This window comes from Tetrao urogallus (genome assembly GCF_951394365.1).
Source record: "Tetrao urogallus genome assembly, chromosome: 6".
Taxonomy (NCBI): domain Eukaryota; kingdom Metazoa; phylum Chordata; class Aves; order Galliformes; family Phasianidae; genus Tetrao; species Tetrao urogallus.
The window spans coordinates 27,127,608-27,155,415 of record NC_136819.1 but is presented as its reverse complement, the minus strand read 5'-3'; the positions used below and the strand labels follow the sequence as shown (position 1 = coordinate 27,155,415).

The 27,808-nt window shown below is 38.1% G+C and overlaps 1 protein-coding gene across 1 annotated transcript in view; it reads left to right on the top strand.

Annotated features, from left to right (window-relative positions):
- Nucleotides 1-27,298, top strand: part of SIPA1L1 (signal induced proliferation associated 1 like 1) — a gene marked incomplete at both ends in the record, with an annotated part of 65,084 nt that extends 37,786 nt beyond the window's left edge. Inside the window, 11 exons of the mRNA XM_079537272.1 lie at nt 137-286; nt 5,012-5,136; nt 7,875-7,993; nt 10,407-10,846; nt 16,269-16,508; nt 17,528-17,693; nt 21,021-21,264; nt 23,469-23,615; nt 25,691-25,805; nt 26,297-26,378; nt 27,155-27,298. Of these exons, the coding sequence (XP_079393398.1) occupies nt 137-286; nt 5,012-5,136; nt 7,875-7,993; nt 10,407-10,846; nt 16,269-16,508; nt 17,528-17,693; nt 21,021-21,264; nt 23,469-23,615; nt 25,691-25,805; nt 26,297-26,378; nt 27,155-27,298 (1,972 nt within the window). The remainder of the gene's footprint in view (nt 1-136; nt 287-5,011; nt 5,137-7,874; nt 7,994-10,406; nt 10,847-16,268; nt 16,509-17,527; nt 17,694-21,020; nt 21,265-23,468; nt 23,616-25,690; nt 25,806-26,296; nt 26,379-27,154) is intronic.
- Nucleotides 27,299-27,808: the final 510 nt, after the last annotated feature.

The following is a 27,808-nucleotide window of genomic DNA, read 5'->3' as shown; positions in this document are numbered from 1 at the left end:
ACAGTGACTCTCTGCTGTCTCCCTGGTGCCATGTTCTTAGCTGCTCTGACAGTTTGCATTAGACAGTCCATCATGCTTTGCATTACGCTACTGCTGTTTGAATTGCTGATGTGACCGATTCCTCTGCTCTGAACAGGTTGTCTCCTGGTTCTGATGTCTACGTGACAGTTTCATCCATTGCATTAGCACGGTCGCAGCAGTGTCGCAATTCTCCAAGCAACTTATCAACCTCAAGTGAGACTGGCTCTGCTGGGAGCACATACAGACAAAAATCTATGCCAGAGGGGTAGGCACTAGACTTCTTTCATATTCTTTTTTAGGCAGCCTTTTGTCTCTGTTCCATTTGTTGTAATGTATGTTAAACTGAGGGAGTGCTTACACAGGCTCCTGCCAAATGTTCTTTAAACGCATTAAAGCATGTTTGTACTCAAATATAATTGTCATGCCTGCTGGAAGTCGCATTTTAAAATTCTTTGCTTCCGCCTTTTCCCTTCGTGCCCTAACCTCTATCATCTCAATCCACAACAGAGCTCATGTTGAAAGCTCATAAAGGGACATATATATCTCTCTAAAAATCTAAATTAAAGGTACTGGTCTGATGTTGCAAATTACTTCCTTTTTCAGATTTAGATTCTGAAAGAAAGTAAATAATAGGTTTGGGGATTTGCAGTCTGTGCTAATAGTTGAAGCAATATAGCGGTGACTCCAAACGTGTAGGCGCAAAGGTGCTGAATAATACATAGCTAGATTTTTTTCTATGTATTCATAGCTGCCTTATTTTACGGCACTCTCATCCAACTTTCCAGAATTCTCCAAACTCTGAAGTGATCCAGTGTCAATGTAAGGAGCAATCTGCAGAGGAAGAAATTATGTCTCTATCATTTTCAGAGAACACTGAAAGAAGCAATAAATCAAGCTTCTCTGAGTAGGGGAAAAAAAATAATTGGTAGTAAGAGAGTTATCTACCATATTCCAAATTATTTCCTGTTGAGAAAAGAAAGGACAGAAGTGCTGATAGTTCACACTGTAAAGCTTTCCTGTGAAATCTTGAGTACATTGCTTGTCATTGTGTGTAATTAATTCTATTTTGCATCTTTTATAAAGTAGAATATCGTTATTTTTAAAAAAATCACATAATTACCAAGATTAAATATCGTTTCTTGGAACTGCTTAGTACAAGCTACTGCTCTTTTTATTTATTTCTTTAAGCGCAAGCAACAATCTTTTGCCTGTTTAAGCATCTAGGAAGGAACAATATCCAGTATCAGCCCAGGGAATGCTTTTCAGGGCATGTATTTGAACAGGTGTTGCTCATTGTTCCAGAGCACTGAAGATTTGTCCTCCAAGTATTCTCCTTCTAGCCTGGTTTTAGTTTTTCAGAGGAAGCTATCTCTTCCCTGTTGACATGTTCATGACAGCCTTTATTTGTGAGACTATTACTGTTCCAGCCTGCTGACATTAGGAGATTTGCTCAAAACCCATTGATCTTTATTTTAAGCAAATGTACAGAACTCTGTAGCTCAGAAGAGCACTTCAACTTTTTTTCTATGCTGCATCCTTCTGTCTCATTCATGCCAGCAGCAATTGTGTTGTCTTCAATTCTGAAGAGCAGCTTGTACTCTCAGTATGTTGTCTGCTTTTTCCAGCTACATCATTTGCTCTAAGAAGAATTGTTGCTGCCATACATCCATAGACCATAACTGCTTGAGTAGGAAGGGATTTTCACACGCTGTGTTTTCATTTTAAATTGGCCTCATAGCACACCAGCACTGTTCCTCAGCCCTCTTCCTTCTTTCAGGAACTGTACACGTATGTTCACTGCAGCATCTTTGAGCATTTTGCAAGGTGATGCATCCTGGAAACCTTGCATACACAATTTGTTTTTCAAGTTTTAATTTAGTCCAAGTGAACAACAGTTTAATGGAATAATGAAAGAAGTATTTAATAAATGAGCTTTGTTACTTTAAAAAAAAAATCATTTATAAAACTCCAATGATGTGACTTGTCAATTCTGTCCTTAAAGAAATGCACATTGCATCTCATACTGTCCTTGTACACACAAATTAATGTTTACTCAAGACTTCCCAAATCTTATCAACCAGGCTAAAGAGAAAGCACAAAAAATATCATTAAGAATGAAATTTTCCCATGCTTCAGTAAGCAACGGAGCATTTGTCACCTTGCTAAGAAATTCATTACAGTTCCTTGTGCATCTTTTCCTAAAATGTGTATGAGACTAAATTCCAGGCAGCCCTGCAGAGGTGTCTGCTATGCCAGATAGATCTGGTCAGAGAGTAACCCATATATATTGCTAACTAGGGGAGAGAGAGCATCATTCAATTGTTGAGGTGTCAGAGTAAATACTTGGCTGAAGAGGCATCGTGGCATGAAGGTATTCTTCCTGATGTGAAGCTCCATGTGCTCTGGGTATGCCAATCCCTGTGACTTCCCAGTGCAGAAAATCTCATCCACAGACTCTGTGTGCATGTTTCTTTCTCAATGCGTGATGTGATTGATTTTGAACAGTTTGTGAAACTTAAAATGACTGAAAATGTGGGTGTAAATCCAACCTTTGTCAGACATAAGAGTAGTAGTTGCTGCCTCTTCTACATTATGGGTCCGTATCCTGACTTACGTAGGGATATAAGCCCAAACTTTGATGCCTTCAAGAGTATCCAAATGGGTCCTGATGTATGTATATTTTTTCATATATTCGTCCTGAGCTTACCTGAAGGTATGTACATGTCATAAATGATAGCAAGCGTAGTAAAAATACTGAAATAGTGAGTTTCTTCTAAAGACTGTGTATTATAAATGTGTATTTAAGCCAATTCCCTGTTCATTTAGTCTATCTTGATTTCTGCTTAGTATTCAGGTTCCTCGCTACATACTGATGGGTTGTATATTTAATCAGGATAGTATATGGCACAAACTTGCACTTCTGATATCCAGTTTTAAACAGCTCACTTCATGTCATTGCATTTTTATTTATTCATTTAATAACATATTTTGCTTTTCAAGTAGTACAGCAGTGGTTTTAATGAAATAAAGCTAGCAATGTGATATTTTTCTTTGTGATGTCCAGCTATTTTTAGAGATAAAGTATACAAAATAAAAAAATAACTCTTCATATATATGAATGTATAGGCTTTAGGTAAGAGAACCACATATGGAAAGTAAAATATGGATGCAGCGCAACTTGGTCAAAGTAAGATTTCCTGGATTTGGGGCTTTTTCTTTTATGTACCGATGTCTGGTTACTTCACAATGAAAACACACTGCCCAGAATGCTTTGCAAGTCTTAGAAGCTTGGAAAGTACCTGAGATCAGTGTTTAAAGTATACCAGCTTTTAAAGTATTGTCTCCAAGGCTTTTTATGCATTTATTGAATTGGCAATAATTCATCGTATTTAAGTATTTGATTGAGTGAACTTCTAGCTGTAGTGTATGTAGAACTTGGATGGATAAGGAAAAGCTTGACCTACATAATGCAATTTCAGTTTAAAGTGTTTGTATTCACAGGGTAGGTGTCCAGATGTTCTTGACTTTCTCTTTTTTTTTTTTTTCAACAAATCATATACTGGCTATGCCAGGGGAGATGAAAAAAGGGTCCTGTTTGTCTAAAAAAACAATGGAAGGCCCAAGTTCAAATTTTGACATTTTGGAGCTATGCTGGATGTACATACGTATTCCAGCAGCTTATCTTTAAAGGTAGGAGTGTGATTATGTTCTTCTGAATTACATAGTCTTTGATGGGTTCTTTTGAGTTCGTGAGTTGGAGAACTTTCAAATGGGATCGCAACACTGACTTACTTCTGATGATTTGGCAGATGTCATTTTTGTAATAGAGGTCATGCAGGCAGTCTGTAGCTATTGATGTGAGTAGAAATCAATTTGGGATGTTTTATTTTCTGTTGCTATGTCAAGCACTGACAGCTAGAAATAATACTTGATATACGGAATGTATTGGTTGGAATTCTTTTGGGTGTTACACTTTGCTTGTAGTTTGGGTTGTTTTTTCTTCCTCCAGCGTATGTAAAATGTTTTTGTTTTTTTTTTTTTAAAGAAGAGAAAAACATTATTCTTGAAGAATTCTTAATGATTGACCTGCTAATTCAGAACCCAACTATGCAATACAAAATTATAGCTGTAGTTCTTACAGGCGTTGCATATTTGTTCAAAAATCCATCTGACTAACAGGATTTTCAAGTCTCATCAAACTCACTTTTATTTTGCTCTTCATGCTTTCTTTCACAGCAATAGATATGTGTCCTTGTTTTCTGCCTACTAGATTTGGTTTTTGCTAGTGAACTCAAGCTTCTTAATGATCCAAAAACTTTACATGAGAACTCATACCTCCTAGGTTTTGGGAGTCCTTAACCAACTGTCAGCTTTGTAATATCTTACGTAAAATACTTAGCAGTATGATATTGCCCCAAATAAATGTGTGTTTGAATCTGTGTGTGCGTCACTCAAGTGCGGCCGTAATATTCTTTTGCTTAGAACCAAAGACAATGGCAGAACTGCCCTAATGAACTTCTGATACTAATTGGTACTAGATTCGGGGTAGCAATTTCTAATTTAAGGGGATCCATCCTTGAATTCCACTCCCAGTAAATTCACTTCATTCCTCTATGTGACTTTTATGCAAGCTTTCACGTTTTACTTGTGGTCAATTTTTGTAGTAATGTAAGTGCCTTGTCACCTGCCTGTGTAAACAAAAGCCTGTGATGTTATTCCTGGATGGTTTGGATCTAGTTTTGACTTGTATATACTGTGTAACCAAATGTTCTTGATGAAAAATGCTCAACAAAATAATGTATACTGTGTATCTTATTAAAGGTACTAAATAGGTCCTGAGCACAACAATTAAATGGAGAAGGAATAGTGCTATGCGTTACTGTGGCCTACAGTTTCACACTGGCTTCTTATAAGTGCTCTTTTTTCCTGTACGTGAGATCTATGCATATTTAAAATCACTATCTGCTTTGTTTTTGGGATGTTACAACAGGTTTGGAATTAGCCGTAGATCCCCTGCTTCCATTGACAGGCAGAGCACGCAATCAGATACGGGTGGTAGCGGCAAATCCACACCCAGCTGGCAAAGAAGCGAGGATAGTATCGCTGACCAGATGGGTAGGTAATTAATTCTTTACAGTGAGCAAGTCATGCTAACCACAAGGTGACTTTGGCAGTATTTCTCTTCGTGCAGAGGGATAACCCTCTTAAGCACTGTGTCTTTGGAAGTTTAACCTTGTTCATCAGGATGAATAATTAGATGTTGAGCATAGACTAGCTTCTGCAGTCTGTGTCCTTGAGACCTATGAATATCACCTGAGGAAGAACTCATTTCAGTTCTGTATTTGGCTGTGGGACTAGACCTACCTTAATGCTTTTACCTTGAAACACTGTGTCCTTTTAGAAGTGGTTGGGTAAGCGCACTTACTAATTTGCCTTGCTCTTAAGGACTTGGTTGACCTCACCTGCTCTCCTGAGTGACTTAACTTAGTTTAATTTTTGCTTAGGTTGTCTAAAGTGCTTGTGATACTCCCTTTCAAATAGTGCTATATAAATGCAAATTGATTGTTTGATCATTGAAGCTGTAAAAATACCACGTACAAAATGAGAAAAAAAAAAAAGCAATTAAAGTCTAAATAGTTGGGTAAATCTATAGCTTGGTAATCACCTTCCACCAGTGTATACATTTTCATTGCACTTGGCAATTAAACTGTCAGTTGAGAGAACATATTAACTATACGAAACAGCTGGGTACTGAGGATTTGCATTGTTAAGCCTTCATTTGGAGTTTCTGCACATAGACCTTTTCCCTACAGCAGTGCCTTAGCTTGCATGGATACCAATGAGGTTGACACCAGTGGAATTGTACTATCTTCAAAAAGCATTGATCCAACATGACGAACGTGGTCAAAATTTCTAGACAGTTTTTTTTTTTCTAACTTTATTTTTACCATAAGTTAAACAATTCCATACTTTTTTCCATCCTTGTATATACAGATGATTGTGCTGCATCACAGCTCTTTCTTTGTTTTATATAAGTCAAGTTCTGATGAAAACAGAATAAAGTTCAGCAAATTCAGCAGTACTTTAGTAAGGGAAATGTGATCTTCAGGTTCTGGAGATGCACTTTGTTCGCATACCTTCACAACATCAGTGAGCTATTCCTTGTTATTGAAACCATCTGTCAGTCCCTCCCTCACAACTCCCCCCATACTTCTCACTAAAAAGCTGTGATTATACCGATCTGCAGTTCTCATTTTGACAGAACAATTTTTAATCGCATATGTTTTGATACTGTTGTGATGGTAACGACACATGTAAAACCGATTCTTTTCTCAGCATTACTTTTGCAGACCAGCAGTTGTGTGTTGATGCTGGCACTGAGAAGAGCTGCCAGCAAGATCTGTTCTAAAATGTCAGGAGTCACCATATTAGCAAAATAAATAAGTAAGGCCAGAAAGAGCAGGAAAAATTGCGTGGTAGATGAAATGGCTCCGATATTTAGCAGAGGCTGAGAAATGTGTGCTGACGTATAATCCCTGCATTTTATCTCTTGTGGATTGTCCTGCGTTCATAGAGTGCCAGTTGGAAACCACATCTCCGACTGCAGACTTTATTGCCATTCTGAATCTAGGTGAAAGTTTGGTTTAATGCCAAATAAGCACATTTCCACTTGGGATAATCTGTATCAGGTTAAATAGGGCATTAAGTGCAGTGAATTCACACTCACTCCTTCCTGCCCACTATTAGCTACAGAAAATCTGTGTTCTTTGTGCACCAACACTGCTCATTACTACTTGCCAGAGGAAATCAAGTTCTTTTTTTAAAATAGTAATTTTAAAAGCTAGTTATATTGCAGATCAAGATGAAGAAACCATAGCTGTATTGAGAAAGCTTTAAAGAACTGCTAGTAACAATGGCTGTTGTTAAACATATACTCTATTTAAATGTGATATTTCTAGAAATGCAAAGTATTGCATAAGCACAGGACTAGAATATCTATATAAAAAGCTAAAAATAAGATTATTTTGAATTGCTGTTCTTGGGCTCTGAGAAAGCAGTTACAGGGCCTAAAGGGTCATCTGAACATCTTCTAGACCCCCATAATTATCTCCTAAGAAAAGAAATAGCCTAATTGGCAAAGGGTACTTCTGAAACTGTCTATATAAGTTGAGTAGTTTGATTTCAGTACGTTTTTTCCTAGGTTAGTAAGAATTCAATTCTTTTGAACATCTGTGCAGTTTGCACATTCACAGCCATCAATTTTTACAGGAATATTGTGATTTCAACAAATTTTGCTATTTCTGCAGCTAGAAAATATTTACTTAGTTCACCTTAACTTTGACAGGAAATTTGTAGTAGTTCTGTTGGAGAAAAACATGAATTTCAGCAGTCACTTTAGACTTTTGCTATTGTCCTGCCTTGCATAGAGTAATACCATGTAAGGAAATGCAATCTTCATAATTTTCTTCTAATCCTATCCTCAGGCAACATGCATAATGATGTACAATGCCAATACACTGTGAATATGAATATCTTCTGTTTTAATATTCTGAAATATTGCTATTGGACAAGGAGAGTGTGGCACTGCTCAAGTTGTTTTAAAAGATAGCCAAGTTTTTTGCATTTTTTCATGAAGTCTTGCTGATTTATGCTAGGCAAAAATGGGCCCTCGGTTTCTTGCCTGTGCTTTGTCTCATGTATAGCTTTTATGTGGAATGAATTTCACTTTGGTTTTCAAAGTCTTTAGCTAATGGTAGCAGTGGGAAAAATTGCAGTGTGAAATCAGAGTGCATGTTTTCTTATTTCTTGTGCTGCGTAGGCTTTTCAGTACATTGTTGTATGCTGTATTGCAGAACCAACATGTCATCTGCCAGCAGTATCAAAAGTACTGCCATCCTTCAGAGAGAGTCCCAGTGGAAGACTGATGAGGCAGGATCCTGTGGTTCACTTATCTCCAAATAAGCAGGGTCATGTAAGTTATTCTGAAAAAGGGATTATTTAATATTTTGCTCGTTTCAAAAGCTCTTCATACCAAGTATATTGTTCAAAACTATATTTAGAATGTCAGTTGAAGACGGATGGAAAAGAAAAAGAAATCCTCAAGCCCTGTTTTCTGTTAAACTTTGGAGGAAGCGATGAAGCAGATGTTACTTCCTGAACCTCACAGAAGCTACCCAGGGCATACTAAAATATTTATTAGTTAATAAAGTTTTGTTGACGGATGAACAGCACTTTTTTGTCTGTTATCTTGTGATAAGGAGAGGATTTATGGGAGTTTACAAAGCTATTCCTAGGCTTCGCATGGGAGACATGAAGTTGACAAATACATTGTGTGTTGCAAAACTCAGAAAGCTGCTTCTTTGAAATGGACTACAAGTCTTGCTTTTCTTTAAATTTCCTTCACTTTCCTCATCTGCTGTAACTATTAATTCTTTTCCATAATCAATCTTGCACACTGTTGGAAGAGTTCTTTTGAAAGGCCCACTAGAATCTGCCTGAGAAGTCTCCTATTTATATTTAATTTCTAAACGGCAAATTCTACCTTTCTGCTTCAATAGTTAAGTGTGCGCTTTGTTTTGGAGACTGGCACTTTTTGTATACAGAGAGACAGATTAACTGCAGTAATATTCATGAATTAGGAATATCTTGAAAATTAAGTCCCTAGAACCAAAGAAAGAAAATACTCTGTAATCTGCTGTTTGTTATGCCAGATGATCGCCTTTATGATCAGCTAAAATATAGAGTTGTGCTGACTGATTACACTCAAACTATGAATTGCATTTATTTAGATCTTTCGTTAGTTCTTATTATTTACTTCTGCCTACCAGCATTCATCTTTGAATGCAATTTGCAGTGTTTCTTTTAGATTATTAATTCAGAACAACATGCCCTCATTATTTTAAAACAAACAAAACACCTGTCTTCCTATTCTTAGGAGTTTTTGTATTTAGATTGACTTGTTTTCTGCGTGATTCATTTGACCATATAATAATGTGATAGCTACATCATTAGCTTGTGTGCAAAATATAACACTGGATTTACTGATGCTTGCATTCTTCTCATTTAGTCTTTGTTATTGTAAATCTTTATTATGTAGACAGATGGATGAAGGGAGTGATACAGTTACTAATGAAGAGCAGTAACATTAATTGGAGATAACTAGATCAACTTAATATTCTTCCTGTTTTTCTGTCAGTTCTTGATGTAATATAATAAGCAATGTGGATACTGAGATTTCCTCCTCTGGTTATCAATCCATTCTCTTTCTTCCCTCTTTTCCAGTGAGCGTAGAAACAGTATCTAATCTTTGATGTTCTATATGCCCATTTCTCTTTGGTAAAATTCTGCAAGTAGGCAAAATAGAAAGGGTGGTTTTAAATGTCCTTTCTGTCTCTTCTGTTATTTCGGGGCCATCTCGTCACCAAATAAGTCCATTTCATAATGGAAAAACAAGTTTTTCAGTCTGGTTGTTTAGATGATCAGAACTTAGATGTGTTCTTTGAATGGGAAATAAAACTAAGAAATAGAGAGGAATATAAATACTTGAAAGGTGAGCTACTAAGTAGAGATGAGTATAGCAAGAAATTCCTTCTGTAATGGGACATTCCACTGATGCCCACTATGGAACTGTGGACATCGTTGGAATTCACTTTTTTCATAACAGTTGGCTGTAACCAAGGGCAGAACCCACAACCCAGCCAGAAACTGCCATGTCCAGATGGGGCAATTTCAAAGCATTGAACCAAAGCTGCTTTTCTTGCAAGTTCTGCCTTTTGGAAAACAACTTACAAATAGTTAAATGGCATTTCAGTGGTCCTTTGCAAAGGATGGTCCTGCTGAGGAGGAAGTAAACCTACCTATTGCAAAGGGATTGGAAGAGCAATGGTTGTTTTTCCCTGTCTTAGTTTTTTGTTATGCAATTGTATTGTTGAAATAATGTGGATTATGTATCATGTTCTAAAACATTAGACTGTAAAAATTAGAATATCTTTAATTACAGTAGTTACAAAACAAGTCAAAGTGTACACAGCTCTGTCAGTTTCATTGGTTGGGCCTGAGTAGAATTATACTTGAAAAAAAAAACAATGTGAAGTATTTTATGACAAAATTATGAACTACTCCGGTTTTCCCTGCATGGCTGAAACATGGCTTCCACATCCCTGTGAAAGCATCTTATGTGCTCTGAGACCAGAGCAATAGTCACTGGGTTAGAATGAGTTTCCAGAGCTCTAGAGTCTCCTGATTGTATCTATCCAGTACCTGAAGGTAGAGAAATTTCTACTGTACAGTGGGAACTTTAACCCTTTACTTCTCTTCTTCCATTGCCATAATTATGAAGTAAACCTACATATTTGGGATTTTTTTTACTGTTGTTTCTTCTGTAGTCTGACAGCCACTACTCCAGCCATTCCAGCAGCAATACTCTCTCCAGCAATGCCTCCAGTGCTCACAGTGATGAGAAGTGGTATGACAGTGGGGAGCGCACTGAGTCAGAGCTGAACAGCTACAACTATCTTCAGGGGACTTCGGCTGATAGCGGCATAGATACCACTTCCTATGGACCTAGCCATGGCAGCACGGCTTCTCTGGGAGCAGCAACATCTCCCCGAACAGGGCTAACAAAGGAAAAAGTGACACCACTGTGGCACAGCTCCAGTGAAGTGGTCTCCATTGCAGACAGGACATTAGAAAAAGAGAGCCACATTGACCGAAAAGCTGAGTCTTCACTGAGTCTGGATATTCACAGCAAGAGTCAACCAGCCTCCAGTCCTCTAACAAGGGAGAACAGTGCTTATAGTCTTAGTGATGCTGTCTCACATACAAGGTAATTTTCACTGCTTATGTGATTGACACTTCCACATTCATTTTCATATTCTCATTCTCTAGCCTGATAAAAGCGAGCAGCAGTTGTTTAAGTTGAGGCTTCTATTTGACCAGTCTATTGACCAGTGTTTTGGGAGATCTTACTGTGCAGAATGTTTATAAATTAAGACTATTTTTAGTCTTTGTGTCTGTTGCTATATCTAACACTAATTTCTTTGACAACATATTCCATGCTACTGCTATTAAACAAGACAGATGAGTGCCTGATGTGTTTGTAAGAAATATTTTGCGAGATCTGCAGTTGGTATACAAATTAGATCAGTACCTTTTAGTAATGCACAATTTATTCTGAATTTCTTTTTTTTCAGTCTTGCAAGTCTGTGTTTCAGATGTCGTCTTCTTTTTTTTAATAAATCTTTTTGTTTAGGATTCTGCTTATAGTCATTATGATCAGTACTGAGAGCAAGTTGCTTGAGAGTGCTAGCATGTAGATTTTAATCTCATTCTGAAGCAAGCTGCGGGTGTGACATGTTACTGTCATATCCCCTCTTTCCATTAGTTTTGCAATTTTTAAAATTGGATACACCAAGTATGGGTATAAAGCACCCAAACATCTTAGATGGAAGATACCCTCTTTATGAGTTCGTTTGAGTTGCTAGAGACAGACAATATTTTAGACCATTTTTCTAAGCCATTTCCAAAAAATATTCAGGGTACATTTTCAAAAATACTTGATATTGTATGAAAAGGAAGAAATGGCTATTTTAGGAAAGTGTATGATCATAAATATCTGTTGCTTTTACAGAGACTGACTATTGCATTTTTATTCTTAAGGATGAAATCTTCAAGCATTATTTGCTGTTCATTTTGAGCAAAGCTACATTTAGGCAAGGATAGGTGTTTATCAGGCAGTTTAACAGTTCCTCGTATAATAGCTGCAAATGGAGTTTGTTATTGAGATTGCAGTGTAATGAACTGTCTCCATGTACTTCGTCATGGTGATTCTTAGTAATTATCTATTAGTGGTGGTCCCACTCTGGTTTTCTGTCTCTTTTTGGTTGACTGTTTTTGGCAGTAAAGCTCATGTTATTCTATCCAAGTCCTTGAGACAGGTGTTTCCGACAGCTACGTGTGCATGAAGGATTTGAGCAAATCTTTAGAAAATACTATGGAAGGCAATTTACGTAGAATTTAGGCAATCTTACCACTTTCCCATTTCTTGGAAGAAAAATCCTGTGGTGGTTATCTACAGTGTTATAAGTTTTATTTTAAGACATGCATGTTTATATGTATTTCTTTTTGATGTTCATTAGAATTTATCAAGTGCCCCACAGTACTTGTCTGAATGTAACTAGCAGCAGCAACATGCATGTCTTCACTCTTCCAGCTCTTACCTTTGTCTTCTAAAAACATGATGTTTTCTCTGGTTGACTTAGTCTAATCTAATTGGTGTTTGTGCAGTGACACTGAAGTAGTCTTCTACATGTTTTTTTCAAGCTAAATAAAATGAAATTTCTTGTTCATTTAAAGATCAGCTCTTCACAAAGAAGAGAGGTTGTAGCAATTTGTAGAATACGTGGGACATGGCACCTATGCTGCAAGCACTGCATCCATACTGTTTATTCTGGTGGAGACAAGGACAGACTGACGTGAAGATGAGAAAATATGTTTGATGCCTTACAATAAAACAAAGGCACAGTCTGGGCTGACTAGCTTCTGGTTCGTTTCTCATGGAGTCCTCAGTTGGTGGTTACACACTAAACAGTAGTGCTGATCTGAGGAGACCCTGGGTGCAACTGTCAGCTGGCTGACCTGGGTAGATGGGCAGCAAGGGCATGGCAAAGAGCAGGCAAGGGCTTGCTAACCCGGCACTTCCAAGTGTAGCCACTGCTGCCTGCTTCAAGGAGAAGGAGAATGAAGGATGATCCTGAGAAGGCTGCTTTTGGTGAAAAATTAGAAGCTTTAATTGTTGTCTCTCTGTCAGCTTCTAAATTGTTATCCTTTGCTGCTTCTCACACTTTACTTCTTGCCTCGTTCATACCTGAACACCTGTGACATCTTTAGAGTTGGGTTTCTGACAAGAAGAGAAGGAATTTTGGCCCTGAAAAGAACTCAGTGACAAAAGAAAAGAAAATAGCCACAAATTAGAGTGTTTGTGTCTATAGAAGACAGGAGCAACAATTAGTGTTACGATCATTTGGTGGTACGTAAAAGAACTTGTACCTGAGAACTGGCGGCAAAATGTAAATTATAGTGATTAACTTTTACAGCAGAGCTTTTGGCTAGGTTCTTACTTCTCCACCCCCATTCTCAAACTCCTTCCTGATGATTGTGCGTATTTCTCATAGCATCCCAGGAGAACTGCATTATGTAGGCCAGTAATTATACAGAATCATTACAGCTGAATGTCATTAAATGAAGCCATATGTGCTGATGGCATTAATTCCCTAGGAAAAAATAAATAAATCAAACTTTCATTTCCACCTAAAATGGGTGGTTTCTTACGTCCCTTTTAGCGAAACTAAAATTATGAATATTTCTAATCCAATATATTTTGATTATAATATTTTTAATATATTTAGTCCAAAATGATTAAATAGTATTTTACTTTTATGAAAGACTCAACTGAAATTCTTGCAGATTGTCATGCGGTCTCTGAAATATTCCCTGATCTAATCCTTCTTGTCCCTGTACTTCAGCTGGGAGGTGAGAGACCACCAGTGTCAAAAGGCTCTCGTCTCTCTGTCCTGGGACTGAGGCTGAATTCCTTCCAGACCTAAGCAAGCTGGTCCAGCTGTCTGTTACAGTATCCATGCTTCCTGCTGTCAAACACTATATAACTCATCATCAGTACCATAAAGCTTCAGCTCCAATTTATCCTAGGGTTTATCCAAAGCCTTTTGCTCTCCAAAAATGCTCCCAGTTAACAAGTGTATCTCTGTCAGTATGCTGTTGACTTGCCTTTGTATGTATGAAGAAAACTGCAGGCATTTTCACAGTTCTGCATATAGTTCCTGAAGCTGTGTATCATCCCAAAATATTATGTTGTAAAACCACAGCTCAGAATATTCTACTCACTTTAAAGAAAAGTATATTAAAAACTATATGCTAATTTTCTTGCTCATCCACCGGTCTGCTATTGTCATGTATTGTGCATGACATGCATTATAATATTTAACCAATAGTGCTATAATATACAGTATTTATATACAGGATGATATATAATGCGATGATTAAATATGTGCACATTTCATATATATATATATACAGTTATATATTTATATTATATCTCTATGCATTTCATGTGAAACATATTGAATATCATTTTTTGTGTTCTCTACATAGAAATATTCAGATCAGCACTACCAACTTATTAATACTTTTTATCAATATTTTTTTCTCACAAATAACACTTCCTTGAGATTGACCCAGTAAGATTAAAGTATTTAAGTGTTAACTTTTTTTTTTCTATGCTGAGGCAACTTCGCCAATTCTTGGATGCCTTTAGAAGGGGATAAGCATTAAAATTAGAAATACAAACCAAAAAAAAAAAAAACAAAAAAAAAAAACAACCAACCTTTTTTCTTCAAAGAGGTACATCTTCCACAAATCTTGCTGTTTTAATTTTGCAGTGGTGATGCCTCACAGATGGGCTGTTTTGCTCAGCATATGTAGGAGTTCTCTTTTCAGTATTGAAAACAGAAGGAGGAATGAAGAGAAATTTACTGCCTCTTCCTCTAGCTCCTATTTTTCCCTGTTATTCTTGCTATAAATTGTTTACTTGTGTTGTAAATAAAGGCCATGGTGTGCAGCAACCAAATGTATGGGATTGATGGACAGAAATATCTCTTCCTTTGCTTTCCTAGTCTGCCATCTTTTGTGAAGGTCTTCCAAAGGTACAGATGAGGGAGAAAAAATGAAAATAAAATCTGTATTATTATCATCTGATTTGTGTACATACAAGGAGATGCATCTCCCCTCTAATATGCATTGCCATCCTCATGTACACTAGGTGAGAGTGTGGGCAACAGCAGGCGGTGCTGTTTGAGGCGGGAGGCCTGCCATCAGTGCTTGTTAAATCCACATTCCTTAGCTGTTGGGTCCTCACTTCTTCCATCTGAAGGAGAAAGATATAGTTGAAGGTGACTTCAGATGCCATCTGTTGTCAGTAGAGAGGAAAAACTGGAAAGCATAATTCTCCCTAGCTGAGACAACTGGTTGAAGGTGAGGAGAATTACCTGCAAGGGTATTTCCCTCTCCATTGGCTACAACAGGAGCCAGACAATTGGCATAGGTTATCTAACCTATTTCTGTAAGGTTGAATGCAAGTGAGATTATTTTTCAGGGAGCAATATTAATGTAACTTAAATATTTTCTCTTTTTCATTAGCAGACAGACATAAGAATGGATTATTTTATCATGACACAAAAACAGCACTGAAGAATCTTCTATTAAGCTAAGAATGGGAAATTATTCAGTGACTTTGTTCAGCCTCCCAGCTAACATTTTATTTCTCAGTCAGAAACTATTCTTTACCACAGGGTTGGCCGTCTGTTTAAAATTCCTCTTTGCAATGTTGGATACATGGACAAAAATGTGACTAAGTTGTGAGGAGAACTGGTGGAAAACTGGTTTATACATATTTAATGCTATTTCAGTACTGTGGATGTATACAAAGCTTTGCTTTATCACTAGAAGTGCCTGACCTTTTAAGGTTGTTAAAGTAAATGTTGTTTTAAGCACTAGTGCTCCTGATATTGTGCAAATTGCATAAGGTTTTAATATCATCCTATCTGAAGAATAGCTCCTATTTAAAACCCCCCCACTATCACCTTCTTCCAGTGATAAGTTGCAGTTAGTCACCTAGACAAATAGTGGCATATGCCAACTGAGTAATTTCACTAAGTCTCTTTTTTTTTTTTTTTTTTTTATTTTTTTTAACAGTAACTGCTTTTTAGGCAAAATCCAGAACCTCTCTTTTGAAAGATACATGGGTATCTCCTAGGCTTGTTGCTGTGGAGTCTCAAAGGGGGACATTCCCTGTTGCTTAACTTCCTTAGCAATATGTTTTGTTCCACAGCCAGGAATTCTAGCAAGAAGTTGGACTTGGGTTCTTGTTTCAAATTCAGTTACAATCTCATGTGTTACTTTAAAGCTGCTAATCACAACGAACCTTAGGTTTCTTATTTGTAAAGGAGGGAGTGGGGCAGCTTGATATGTTGTTTCCTTAGAGGTAACAAAACTTTTTGTGACTGTATGAGGTACTTTCAATAAAACGTTGGTAGTAGAGCCTTAAGGAGGCTGAATCGGTTTTGCTTCTTTACTTACTATTGATAAGTGCAACATCATGTGCTCCCAATTTTTCTTTGCAAATGCATATATGCACATTAGAGGCAAATTTTGTCTTTATGTTTCTCTCCCAGTACCATGAGCTCACGACACTCTGCCAGCCCGGTTGTTTTCACCAGTGCCAGAAGCTCACCTAAAGAAGAGCTTCATTCTGCTACTTCTCCCCAGCTTGCACCTTCTTTCTCCTCCTCCTCTTCCTCCTCATCTGGTCCTAGGACTTTCTACCCTCGCCAGGGTGCTACCAGCAAGTATCTGATCGGATGGAAAAAGCCTGAAGGGACGATAAACTCAGTGGGGTTTATGGATACAAGAAAGTAAGAATGATTTTTAATTCTCGTCTTTGGTTATTGGGTTTAATTGTATGGAAGCATTAAAATCTGTGACATTTCTCTGTCTAAAAAAGCTCAAGGCTATCTAATAGAATGCTTATTCTACAGTAGAACTTAGTCTCCTAATGAGTTCTGCAACTCATATCAAATATTTGATAGTTAGCTAATCTTATTCCCTGATAAGATGCTTTTAAAAATTATTATTTTTGCTGCACAGTATGGGTTTCACTTCTATTAAAGCTTATCTTTCCTTGGGACTTCTTGAAGGAGACTCAAAATGTTATTTCAGCAAATATTAAAAATCTTCTTAAGGTAGAGGCTGAGTTCTTTCCTAAGCCTCTCACTCATGTAGTAGTACTGTGCACGGTGTGTATTAGCTCTGTGGCTCTCCACGTTGCTCCCAGCATGCTGTCTAACTGGCTTAAAGCAGTGTTACAATATTCAGCCAACTCTTTCAGAACAGAAACAGAGAAGCAATTTTCTAGTGAAAATACTGTTTCTTTAAGTCTAATTTGAGTTTGAAAGCAAGTGATTTGGAAAGCCCACTTCAAAATCTATCCTTTGTTTATCCTTTCTTGACTTCTACTGAGTCAGTGCAGAATTCCAAGATGATGCCAGTAACTGATTATCAAAAGGAGATGGAATTTTGTGAAAGTTGCAGTAAAAAGGGAGAGAGAAAAGTTTAAAGGAACTTGCTGATATGTTGCTCCTGCACTGACTTTAGAAATATGTTCTTTTTAGTTTTGTGCAAAATACAGATTATTTTAGCAGATTTGGTCCCTTGTTGAGAAAATGTGTCACAATAACTTCAACGTATGTCAGTAATTGATTGCTTCAACAGGTATTCATTAAGATGAGGCTCTGCTGTAATAGGGAAACTCCTTTCTCCTTTCATGCCCTCTACCTATGCTCTTTCTTTTTGAGGATGCTATAATTCTTGTTTTATCCATGCCTCCTGCCCCAGGGCTTTGAGACCTGAATGTGTCTGTTCCATTTCATTTAAGACGTCACCAGAGTGATGGCAACGAAATGGCCCACCCCCGGCTGCGGGCATCAGCAAGAGATCTGCGAGCATCACCAAAACGAGCATCAAAGTCCACTGTTGAAGAAGACTTGAAGAAACTGATAGATCTTGATAGTCCAACACCTGAATCCCAAAAGAATTTCAAGGTATGTTGACAAGTCTGGATATTTTTTGTCACAGCTGAGTGAAATCTGAGAATACCTTAAAAGCAATGCACACATCCTATTTTGATTCAAGTCATAATTCTGTTGACGCAAAACACAAATTTGTAAAGCTGTACTTCAGGGGAATTTGATGAGGAAATTCATCAGTGCCTGGACACATCACTGATACAGGAAAAGGTGTCACAGTTTGGAAATGGACGAAGGCTGTGAAGCTCTAAAATATCTGTGTAGAAAATGCTGAATGCTTTCAAAACAGCAGAAACTGAAGTGTTCTCTGCTCAGTACTTTGCATTAATGGCTTCTGAGTTTCTCAAATAGGATCTCTCCCGTTCTCACCCATAATAAGAAAATGAAACACGAGACGTCTGAATTATCATCGGCGGAAAGCAATCTATTTGTCACAGACTGTTCTTGTGAGAGGAAAACATTTAGGGAATAGCTGCATTCTTCCAGTCACTGCAATATTCAACTGTGTACTTAATTGCAAAGAACATTTAGGACTGTTGGCATATGAGCAATCTTGTGATGTTGTCTTGTGCGTTTGAATTGCTCTTCTCTAATTGCAGCACTAAACTGCAACTTGTTGACAGTACTGAAACTCCTTGCAATATGTGTGCTTTCCCACTTCTCTAATCCTGTTCCTTAAGAAGGGCCAAGAATGCTCCTCTAACTTAAATATTTATATAGAATAGTTGTGCAAACATTTACTGAGGTGTTTGGTATTTGTGTATAATAATCATAAAGTGTATATTTTTAAGAATTTATTTTAAGAATCCATCATTTTGAAGAGAATCTCTTGATTTCTACAGTTTCCATGTATGTCGAGTCAGTGCATCACAGCTCACTTGCCTAGATGGTTTCCACAGCAACTATGCAGGAGAGAGAGCTTGCACCTTCTTTCTCTGCTAGCGAAAGCCCAAAATGGCTTAGTAAAACTTAAAAGTTCTAGATTCTATAGACATACTATTTCAGATGTTACATTTAGGGCAGGTTAGATGAAGTCAAAGTAAAATAACTTTCTCTTAGATTTGTGATAGTTCTATGTGTTGAGTGAGCCACAGGCGAGCAAAAACATCCCGTTAGTTGTTTTTGAGCAAGCTGATTATTGTCATTCCAAGAAATTCCCTTCTGTTCAAAGAGGTGACCTATAAAAGAGGCCTATAGAGGCACTATAAAAAGTATGAACATTCCAGATTTTATTATTTTTTTGCTTTGTGTTGAGCGAATCCATTCTTACCTTAATTCTAATTTCTTTGTAACAGTAACAAATATGTTAACTGAGGTTGTGCTTTTGATAAATTTCAGCAGATTACCAAGACTATCACACCAATAAATAAAATGTTCTGTGTTTTAAACTGTCATTTCTGCCCACTGCAGGATTTATATTTCATCTTACAAAAAAATTGTTGCTCTGAGAAAATGTTGACAGTTGGAGGGGAAAAAAAAACAAAACAAAAAAAAACAAGGAAAAGTATGATAATGCCTCTCATGTGTTCACTGCACAAAGGCTGAAAACCTCCCTCATTTCTGCTGACTGCTTTGTATACTAGTAGAATTTGTTCTAGGCTATGACTTTGGGTTGTTTTGCTGTCCTACCCAGTCTTTCTCATCTTCTTACCTACTCCTAATTCATTGTGTCTTCTCAGATAAGTCACCCTTCTTTTTCCTCTCTCCTAACCCTATTACCTCTATTTTCTGACTCCTTCAGTTGTTTATACCTGTGCAAACTTTTAATCTTAAGGTCTGGTATTAATTGTTGGTTCCAGCTCCTAATTGTTTGGTGGAGTATGAATTCCTTAGCACTATGTTAACTATAGGACCCTCAAGTATATGACGTAACAGCTCTTTCTATTCGTTTGCATCTTCAGAGCAAATGCTGGGAGTTTTTAACAGATCGTAATGTGCACCTGCTGATTGAGCTTTTCAATTTCAGACAAAAAAAAACAGCTTGATCCCCAGCATAATGCAGTGACAGCTGTGTGCCAGAAGTTGTCATTTTTGTAGCATTAATTGCATATGCAAGGTTCCTACTGGTGTGGCCATGAGTTCTGTCCTACAGGAGGCAGTGCAGAAGGGAGAGGTTTACCTAACAAAGCTGGCATGGGACGTGACTTCTTTCCTTTCTTGTCTTTCACAATAGCAAGTTTTTGAAAGTAATCTTAGCTGTTCTAATCCTTAATCCACGAAAAGCAAAACCTACAGCAGACTTCCAACGTTAAAATTTGGAATGCTTTGACAAAAAAAATCTGGCAGATCATTTTTCACGGTACAGTACCAATAGTCCTTTCTCCATGTTCTTCTCCCACTTATAGTGTGGGTTTTGATCACAGGAATAGAGTACCGTCTGTTTAACTTTTTTTTCCCTTTTTCTGAGGAGAGAACTGTTTTTCTATGCAGATGAGTAATGCTTTATAATGTTTAATCACACTTTCCAGAAATTGAATTCTTTCCTGTCTTGTTCAAACATGTTTACAGAGCAGATGAGGGTGGCAAGGTCTTTTTCTCGGGTTGCCATCTCTCCATGAAAGCCTTTGGACCAAATTTCAAGCAAACCATAAAAAATGTTGTGTCTCAGAGGTGGTTATATTGCCACAGGTTTCATGAACATTTGTGGCTGGTAGAGTTGAAGATCGGTGTCTGGACTGGTGGGAATGGTATGCATTGTTTGAAAGCAGCTTACTAGCACTGGCCAGTGAGCATGTAGCTTCAGACTAACCGCAGCATTGCTTCCTTGTGTGCCAAGCTTGGAGGAAGCTGGGATTATGAAGGGGGTGAGATTCAAGTTCTCTCATGAGGTGACTCATTTAATTTTCTTTCAAGTAATTCTAAAGAACTGAAGTGGTAGTGTTGTTCCAGGTTGTTCAATAAGATGAGACTTTTAATTAGTCGGTGTTTGTTGGTGCTCTGCGTGCAGGAAAGCAGCCTCCCCAGGTACAATGAGGGCTCATTTATGCAGCATTTGGTTTATTTCTGCAAACATAATCTTTGCTACATGAGAGCTCTAGAATTCATGAGGGAGGCTGAGATTTACTCCTTAGTGAAATCTGGAAGAATACTTAAAAGCAGAATTGTAAAACAGATTGAAAAAGACCTAATTTGTTATCTAGTTATAATCTCCCTCAAAGCAGATTCCTTTATTTTCTCCTTCCACGTTGAGGAAAAAAAAAAAGTCAAAACAAAATGATGCTAACATTTGCTTTCTCATTAAAATAAAAAGTCTTCAAAAATCACTTCATACATTTCAGAAGTTTCTGTATTGATTTTTTATTTTTATTTCTTCTTTTTTTTTTTTTTTTCATGAATGTATAGTCACACACTCTGTCCTGTCAGTCTCCCTTTCCCAGCACTCCTACCACAAGGCGTGCCTTGCAAAGGACTTTGTCAGATGAGAGTATTTACAGTGGTCAAAGAGACCACTTCTTCGCCTCGCGGGCCTCGCTCTTGGACCAAGCCATGCCAAATGATGTCCTGTTCACCAGCACATACCCTTCTCTCCCAAAATCTCTGCCACTACGGAGACCGTCGTATACTTTGGGAATGAAATCACTACATGGTAAGTGTTTCTGATTTTCCTATTTTCAAAGAAATCCATCGTAATTATGTCAAGGAAAGTGATTTGTTACAGCCATTAGTACTTCTGTCTTGATTTTGCTGAAATGAAGAGTCAAGTCACACCTGCCTGGAAATACAAAACAGATACACAATTTTTTTCCTCGCTTCAGTGGGTATGAGGTTGCATGACTAGCTAGTCATGTAGTGATCTTGTGGAAGGAGCACAATAATTGCCTCACTGGCTGTAAACTTTCACCATTTTCTTGTCATCAGAATGAATTGAACCAATGGGTAAATAATGTATGCTTGGTTATCTACCAATGACAACTTCAGACGGCATTTACTTTAGAGTGGGATTGTGGGAAGAAAACGCTTTTAAGGAAATAATGGTATGAAAGCGTATAAATGCTGGTGGACTTCTGAATGTATGACTACACTAGAAACAGCTTTTATTACGCCAGCTATTTTTCAGTTCCTCTCACTTGGCTATTCATCTTACAGGATTTGACTTAACTCTGGTCACATTAGCAGTTCTTCAAGGGAGTTACTTGTTAAACTGTTGTCAAGAAAGCACTCAATTTCCCCAATTAGTCTACTGAAAAGTCCCAACAAGATTTTGGGATAAGCTGTGTTACTGTATTTGAATTTTCTCAGCTGGTGAGAATGGGAAATTCACAGATTCCTGTTGTATCTTATAACTAAATGTGCACTAAGCGATTCTGCAGTATTTTTTTTAGGGCTTTTCAGATTTATTCACATTTTCATGTTTCAGTGCAAGACTGTCAATAAATTCAACTCATTACAGTAGGCATTAAGCACTGTCTGTACTGTTGTTTCCATACAGCATGTTAAGAAGCCAAACTCTTTTCGGTTTTTCTTTTTATATGTGCTAAAATGACTTTGTGGACTTGGTCATATGCATAACTGACTGATAGACTTAGCTTCTGAGAGTTTGGGGTCAGAAGATTAATGATGCCATCTGAGTAGAAGAGGAAGGCAGCATGTGGACTCTCTTCATTCAGATGTCTGTATTTTCTAAATTGAAAAACCTTCTCTCACTGTCATATTCTTGTCCACAGTGAAATGATTACTCCTTCTAGCACATAATCTTTGTACTTTTGCCAACAAAATAAGACGTTTTCTGTGAGATGTAGGCCTGCATGATAAAAGCCTGGCTGGTTGAGTGACACATGAATTGTCTTCCCTTCCCCCTCCTCACTTGCCTTTGCTCAGAGGAAGGATTAAGTAGTACTGGGTATTTAATGCCTCTAGTATTTGTTGGCTTCAAGTTATTCAGAGTTATTTTAATTTAAAGATCTCAATAACAAAGACATTTGTCGCAACTTCTTTTATGCTTCACCAAGCCCAGGGCATGAGGAAGCGGGCTGTTGCTGCTTCTGAGCTTGCATGTATGCTAACTGACCAGGCATTCTCTACTTATTGATTCACTGGCTAGCAAATAGAAATATAACAGGTAATTAATTGCGTGTTCAGGGTTTGCTCTTTCTCTCACTAGAGGCAATAATTTAAATATTCCACTTTTTAGGCAAAAGATTACACAAAAATTACAGGAACTTTATTTCTTTATCTTTTTTCAAGCTTGCCCATACGTTTGTTGTTGTTGTTTCTCTATAGCAGGGCCATATACCAACTCATGGATGAGCTTGGGTATTTTTCAGAGTTACCTTGTTCTGAGATGTTTTGGTTTGCCTAAGTCTGCTCCCACTGGCTTACAATATTGTAAATAGAAGATGAAGAAGGAAAACCACAATCTTGCACTTTTTAGAGCAGCAGATAGGTACCAGGGAGTGGAGAAGCCCCAGCAAGCTGCAGCACCCTCCAGAGTTCCTTCAACTTGTGCAAAGGCGGGAATCATTGGGTAGAAGAGTACTGCCCCCACCTCAGTACTGAGAGGAGATGGAAGTTGACTGTTTAAGTGGTAAACTGTAAAGATTTGAGCAGATTCAGAAGGAATTTAATGTTCTGGTGAGAGGCACAATCTCTGAAAATATAACATGCTCTGACTGGTTAACTATGGTTGATCAAATGTTCTGTTGAGTTGTTTAGATCTAGAAATGATATCTTCCGCCAAAATGAAAAGGAGATACTTTAGTATTAGGAAAGGAACTCTGTTTTGGTTTGGGTTTTTTTGGTTATTTTGTTTTTTATGAAGCTTACCTTTTATTCTACATTACTCTACTCTAGGAGAGTTTTCTGCCTCTGACAGCTCCCTCACAGATATCCAGGAGCAAAGACGGCAGCCCATGCCAGACCCTGGTCTTATGCCATTGCCTGATTCTGCCTCTGATCTGGACTGGTCAAACCTGGTAGATGCTGCCAAAGCCTTTGAAGGTAAATTTTCAGAACATAATACTTAGAAAGCTGATCTTTCTGCGTGCTTCATAAAGGACTGTTTTTCTTTTGGAAGGGGGGAGGTGTTTGACCCTTAATTTTGTTGGCTTTGTTGGTGTGAGCCTTTAGCTCTTTTAAAACAGCGACTCAAGGCTTAGCAGCCTAGAACTTTGTTTGCATGTATAAAGTGTCATTTCTTCATGCTCACTTCCTTTCGTTGTGCTGCAGTTTGGCCAAATATCTGTGAAACTGGCTGTTTTTCATGTCATGTAAAGCAATTCCAGACATTACAGCTAAGAAAAACATTTGTTGCAAGTGCAAGATTGAGTCAAGGAGCAGAATAAAAAAGCATATGAGCATATTAATGATTGTTTGCTTACTGCATGAGCAAGAAGTTTCTGTAGTGCAGCTGAAGTGCAGTTCTCAAGGTAATTTGGGAAATGTGCCTTGTTGGTATATAGTTTTTGTCCTTCTGTATGCCTCCACATACTCCAAATACATAGACTGCACGTAGGTGTCATTTCATCCTGTAGCACTTTCCACCTCCTTGACCCTTAGTAAAACTAAGAGAACTGTAAGCTGCCTAGATGTATTTGAATTTAAAATGAAACACTCTTCTGCCCAAAGGGAGTTGTTATAATCTGGTGGAATGTTCTTCTAGGTGCATTAAACAGAAGTACCTTTTGCTAATCTTTGCACAAATGCTGACCCACCTTCATGAGAGTGTTTTCACTGATCTTGAATCATTAGAACATTACTCTGCATGGCTGGAGAATGCTGTGGGATAACTTGTTTTCTTGTCTGTTCTCTGCTAGTAGTCAGACACACCATTAAGGTAGTGTATGCATAAGTTAGCGTTCAAGACATCGTTTGTGCTCTACTCTGTTGCCATGTTCACAACAACATAGGGATGAAACTCAAGTTTTAATACACTGCACTGTGTCAGTTTCTGTTCAAATGATCTCCTTTCTTAATTTCTCCTTAGATTTCACTGCCCTCATCAACCTAAATTCCTCATTTCTGTAGACCCCAGGCTCATTTGCATTTCTCTTTAGAAGTGTGAACAGAGTCAGTGTGGTGAAGGTAACAGGCTGACACTCAGAACAAGAAGAGCTGGGGTAATGTGTTTGCTGGCAACCTTATCTCACTGGTATAAAAACATATTCAAGATTTGACATGGAGAGGGAGCAGCTGTCTGTAGTCTATATAATCTTAGTCCATAGTCTCTGCTAGATGCCACCAGGGGCTGACAAGCACTGATCAGTCCCGTGCACTCTCTTCTGCGTGGTTGATGTCTTTCGTACAAGCCCTTAGAGTTGTAACTAGCGATACCTGCAACCAGCTGGAACAAAATCTACTTGGATTCCCGCAACCCTTATGTCAAAGGGAAAAAGAAAGGAACAGGAATCACTCAATCATACCAGCGCCTGTTAATATTAGCCTTGGTAAAAGCACACAATAAAAATTCACCAAGCACAAAAAAAAATAAATTTCTGTTTCCAGTGTGAGATCAACAGCTGGGGAAGGAGAGAGGTGTTAATTTATTAAGCTAAAAAGCGTTCACATTTCTGTTTGTGCTAGGAAATCCAGGGGCAAGGGCAGTTGCTGACTGCAGTCACACCACATGGTAGTGATTTAGAGATGTGTTAAAACACAGCGAGGGAGCAGTTACAGGACAAAAAAATATACGGATATAAGGCAGGAAAGGGATTTCACATTTCAATCTGAAAAGATTTTATAATAAGGCATAAGGAAAAAAAACTTGCTTCTGAAAAATGACAGTGGTCTGTTTATTTTTCACATATAAGTTATGCAGAGTGAGCTTTACTTTTCTTACATTGTTTTTTGGAGTATGCCACAGACAAGGGGATGTAATGCAGCGTTTTAGGTGTCTCCTTAGCAATTTGTGCTTGATTGCTATTGCTACCTTCCCATACGTTACAGAGAGCGTGTCTGTAGTCTTGAGACAGACTTCTTGGATTGCCCTGAGATCTTGTAGTGTAGCTATTGCACCGTGCTTGAACAAATCTTCATTACTGTGGTGTCATTGCTGATCTCTGTGTGTGCCTTTTCAGTTCAGCGAGCTTCATTCTTTGCTGTTACGGATGAAAACCACAGGCCTGTGAGCGCTGCCTCCAGTGGTGATCAGGCTGAGGACCAGCTTACTGCACAGATAAAGCCTTATACAGGGTAAGCAAGTATACCACATGAACACGCATCCTCAGTTACAAACTGAGGGAAGGAGTACAAATACCTTTGTCTGGAAGCTGTTTCTAGCCTTTGTAGAACTCTTTACAAGTTCTCATGATGTTGGGAAGTGAAAACAGAAGAACTGTAAGTACAGCTGAACCTTTTTGCAGGTTCCTTCTTGTCTGAGGTGTGTATATGAGGCTGTCCAAAGCTGTGGTAACTCAAGGCGGGTGTAATGAGCAGAAGTTGAGATAAACTGTGTGATGGGATGGGATGGCAGCACTTAATCGTGGGTTGAGTTTGTTCTCCTCGATAATATGCTGCACATGTTCCATGTGCTGTGTTAGGTATTTTTTCTTGGTTGTGTGAATTCATGACATACCTGGGAGCACGCTTACACAGAGCTGCTTGGTACAGAGAAGGCTGCTAGATGCCCTGTGTGAAGATGGTAAAATCTGTGAGCACTTATTCTTGTTTCCTACTTCCAATAGTAAAGAATCTCCTCCAACTCTCGCCTCTAAAGTGGACCAACTTGAAGGTTTGCTGAAGATGCTGCAAGAGGATTTAAGGAAGGTACATTTTTGAGCTGCAGAAAACCTGTAAGGCATATATTTGGTTCTGATAGGTGATAACTAATTACCACGTAATTCTGCTTTGCCGTGCCTGAGCCTGTGACAGTCTTTTTGTGAGAAAATGACATTTTTTTTTTACTACTTTTGTCTGGCTGTGCTTCCAGTTATGCAAGATGAGGGTGCAGTGCCTAAACTGTAGGCATCTGACCCCTCTGCTTAAATTAGGAGAGTGATTCTGAGTACCTACACTCCTAATTCAGGTGACTGTTAGTCCGTGTAAATACATACTGCTGTGTAAATATATCCTGCCAGTGCTGAAGAGTGAGACTGTTACTGAACCATGTAATTTCTACTGTGAAGACTTTTAGTGTTATGTTACTGCCTGCTTGGTCCAAGAAAGATCTGCCATGGTTGTGTGAAAAGTCTTTTAGCTAGGGAAATATTTGCAGAAATGTGTCCTATCCTTTATTTAATTAGGATCTGCAGTTCCATATTTTGTTCATACAGAGCAGGGCGTGACTGATTTCACTTCACCACTTGGAGAGGCAGCTGCAGCCCTCTGCTTTGAATTTGCTAATAGACAAACCTTGACAGTTCAAGCAAAAAGTGAGGAATGAAACATAACAAATCCACCTTAACTATAAGACTGTCTATTACTGCACATAAAATCTTTGCACAGTGTGAGACTCGTGCTCGCTGAAATTCCTGGCACTTCATGTAGATAGGAAGCATGCTTCGGAATTATCACTAAGATCTGTGTTTTTCTTCATGCCCAAGGAAAAAGAGGACAAAGCCAATCTTCAGGCTGAAGTGCAACATTTGCGGGAAGACAACTTGCGGTTACAGGAGGAATCCCAGAATGCGACTGAGAAGCTGAAGAAATTCACCGAGTGGGTTTTCAACACAATTGATATGAACTGAGAGCAGCGTACGGGGAAACTATCTGTATTAATCCTGGGACTTAAGCTTTAATGCCACCTTAATCATGACATGTGAAAGTATAGTCAGAGCACTTCCCCATCCTCCATCCTCCAGTAACCCTTTTTTGCATCTCTGCGCGCACTCCGAACAATTGCAGATCAACAATCAATGTCTGCCTTTTGTAGAAAAACAAAGTAAATAATTTTAAAGAAGTAAAATAAAAGTTTAACTGCTAAAATGTGAATGTCTATTTTTTGCACATTGTTTCTTTATCTGTTACGTACAAAGCGATTTGGAGGCAGGGTGGGGCTTGTTGCTCCATCTGCCTCTGGTTCCATTATCTCCTTTCTCTCTGTTTCAGGTAATCTGCTTTTCCTTGCAGCTTTGGCAAATATTATGACATCTAGAAAATTAGAAAGAAATGTTTATTTTACTGCTTTTCTTACATTGTTTTCTGAAGTATGCCACAGACAAGGGGATGTAATGCAATGTTTTAGGTGTCTCCTTAGC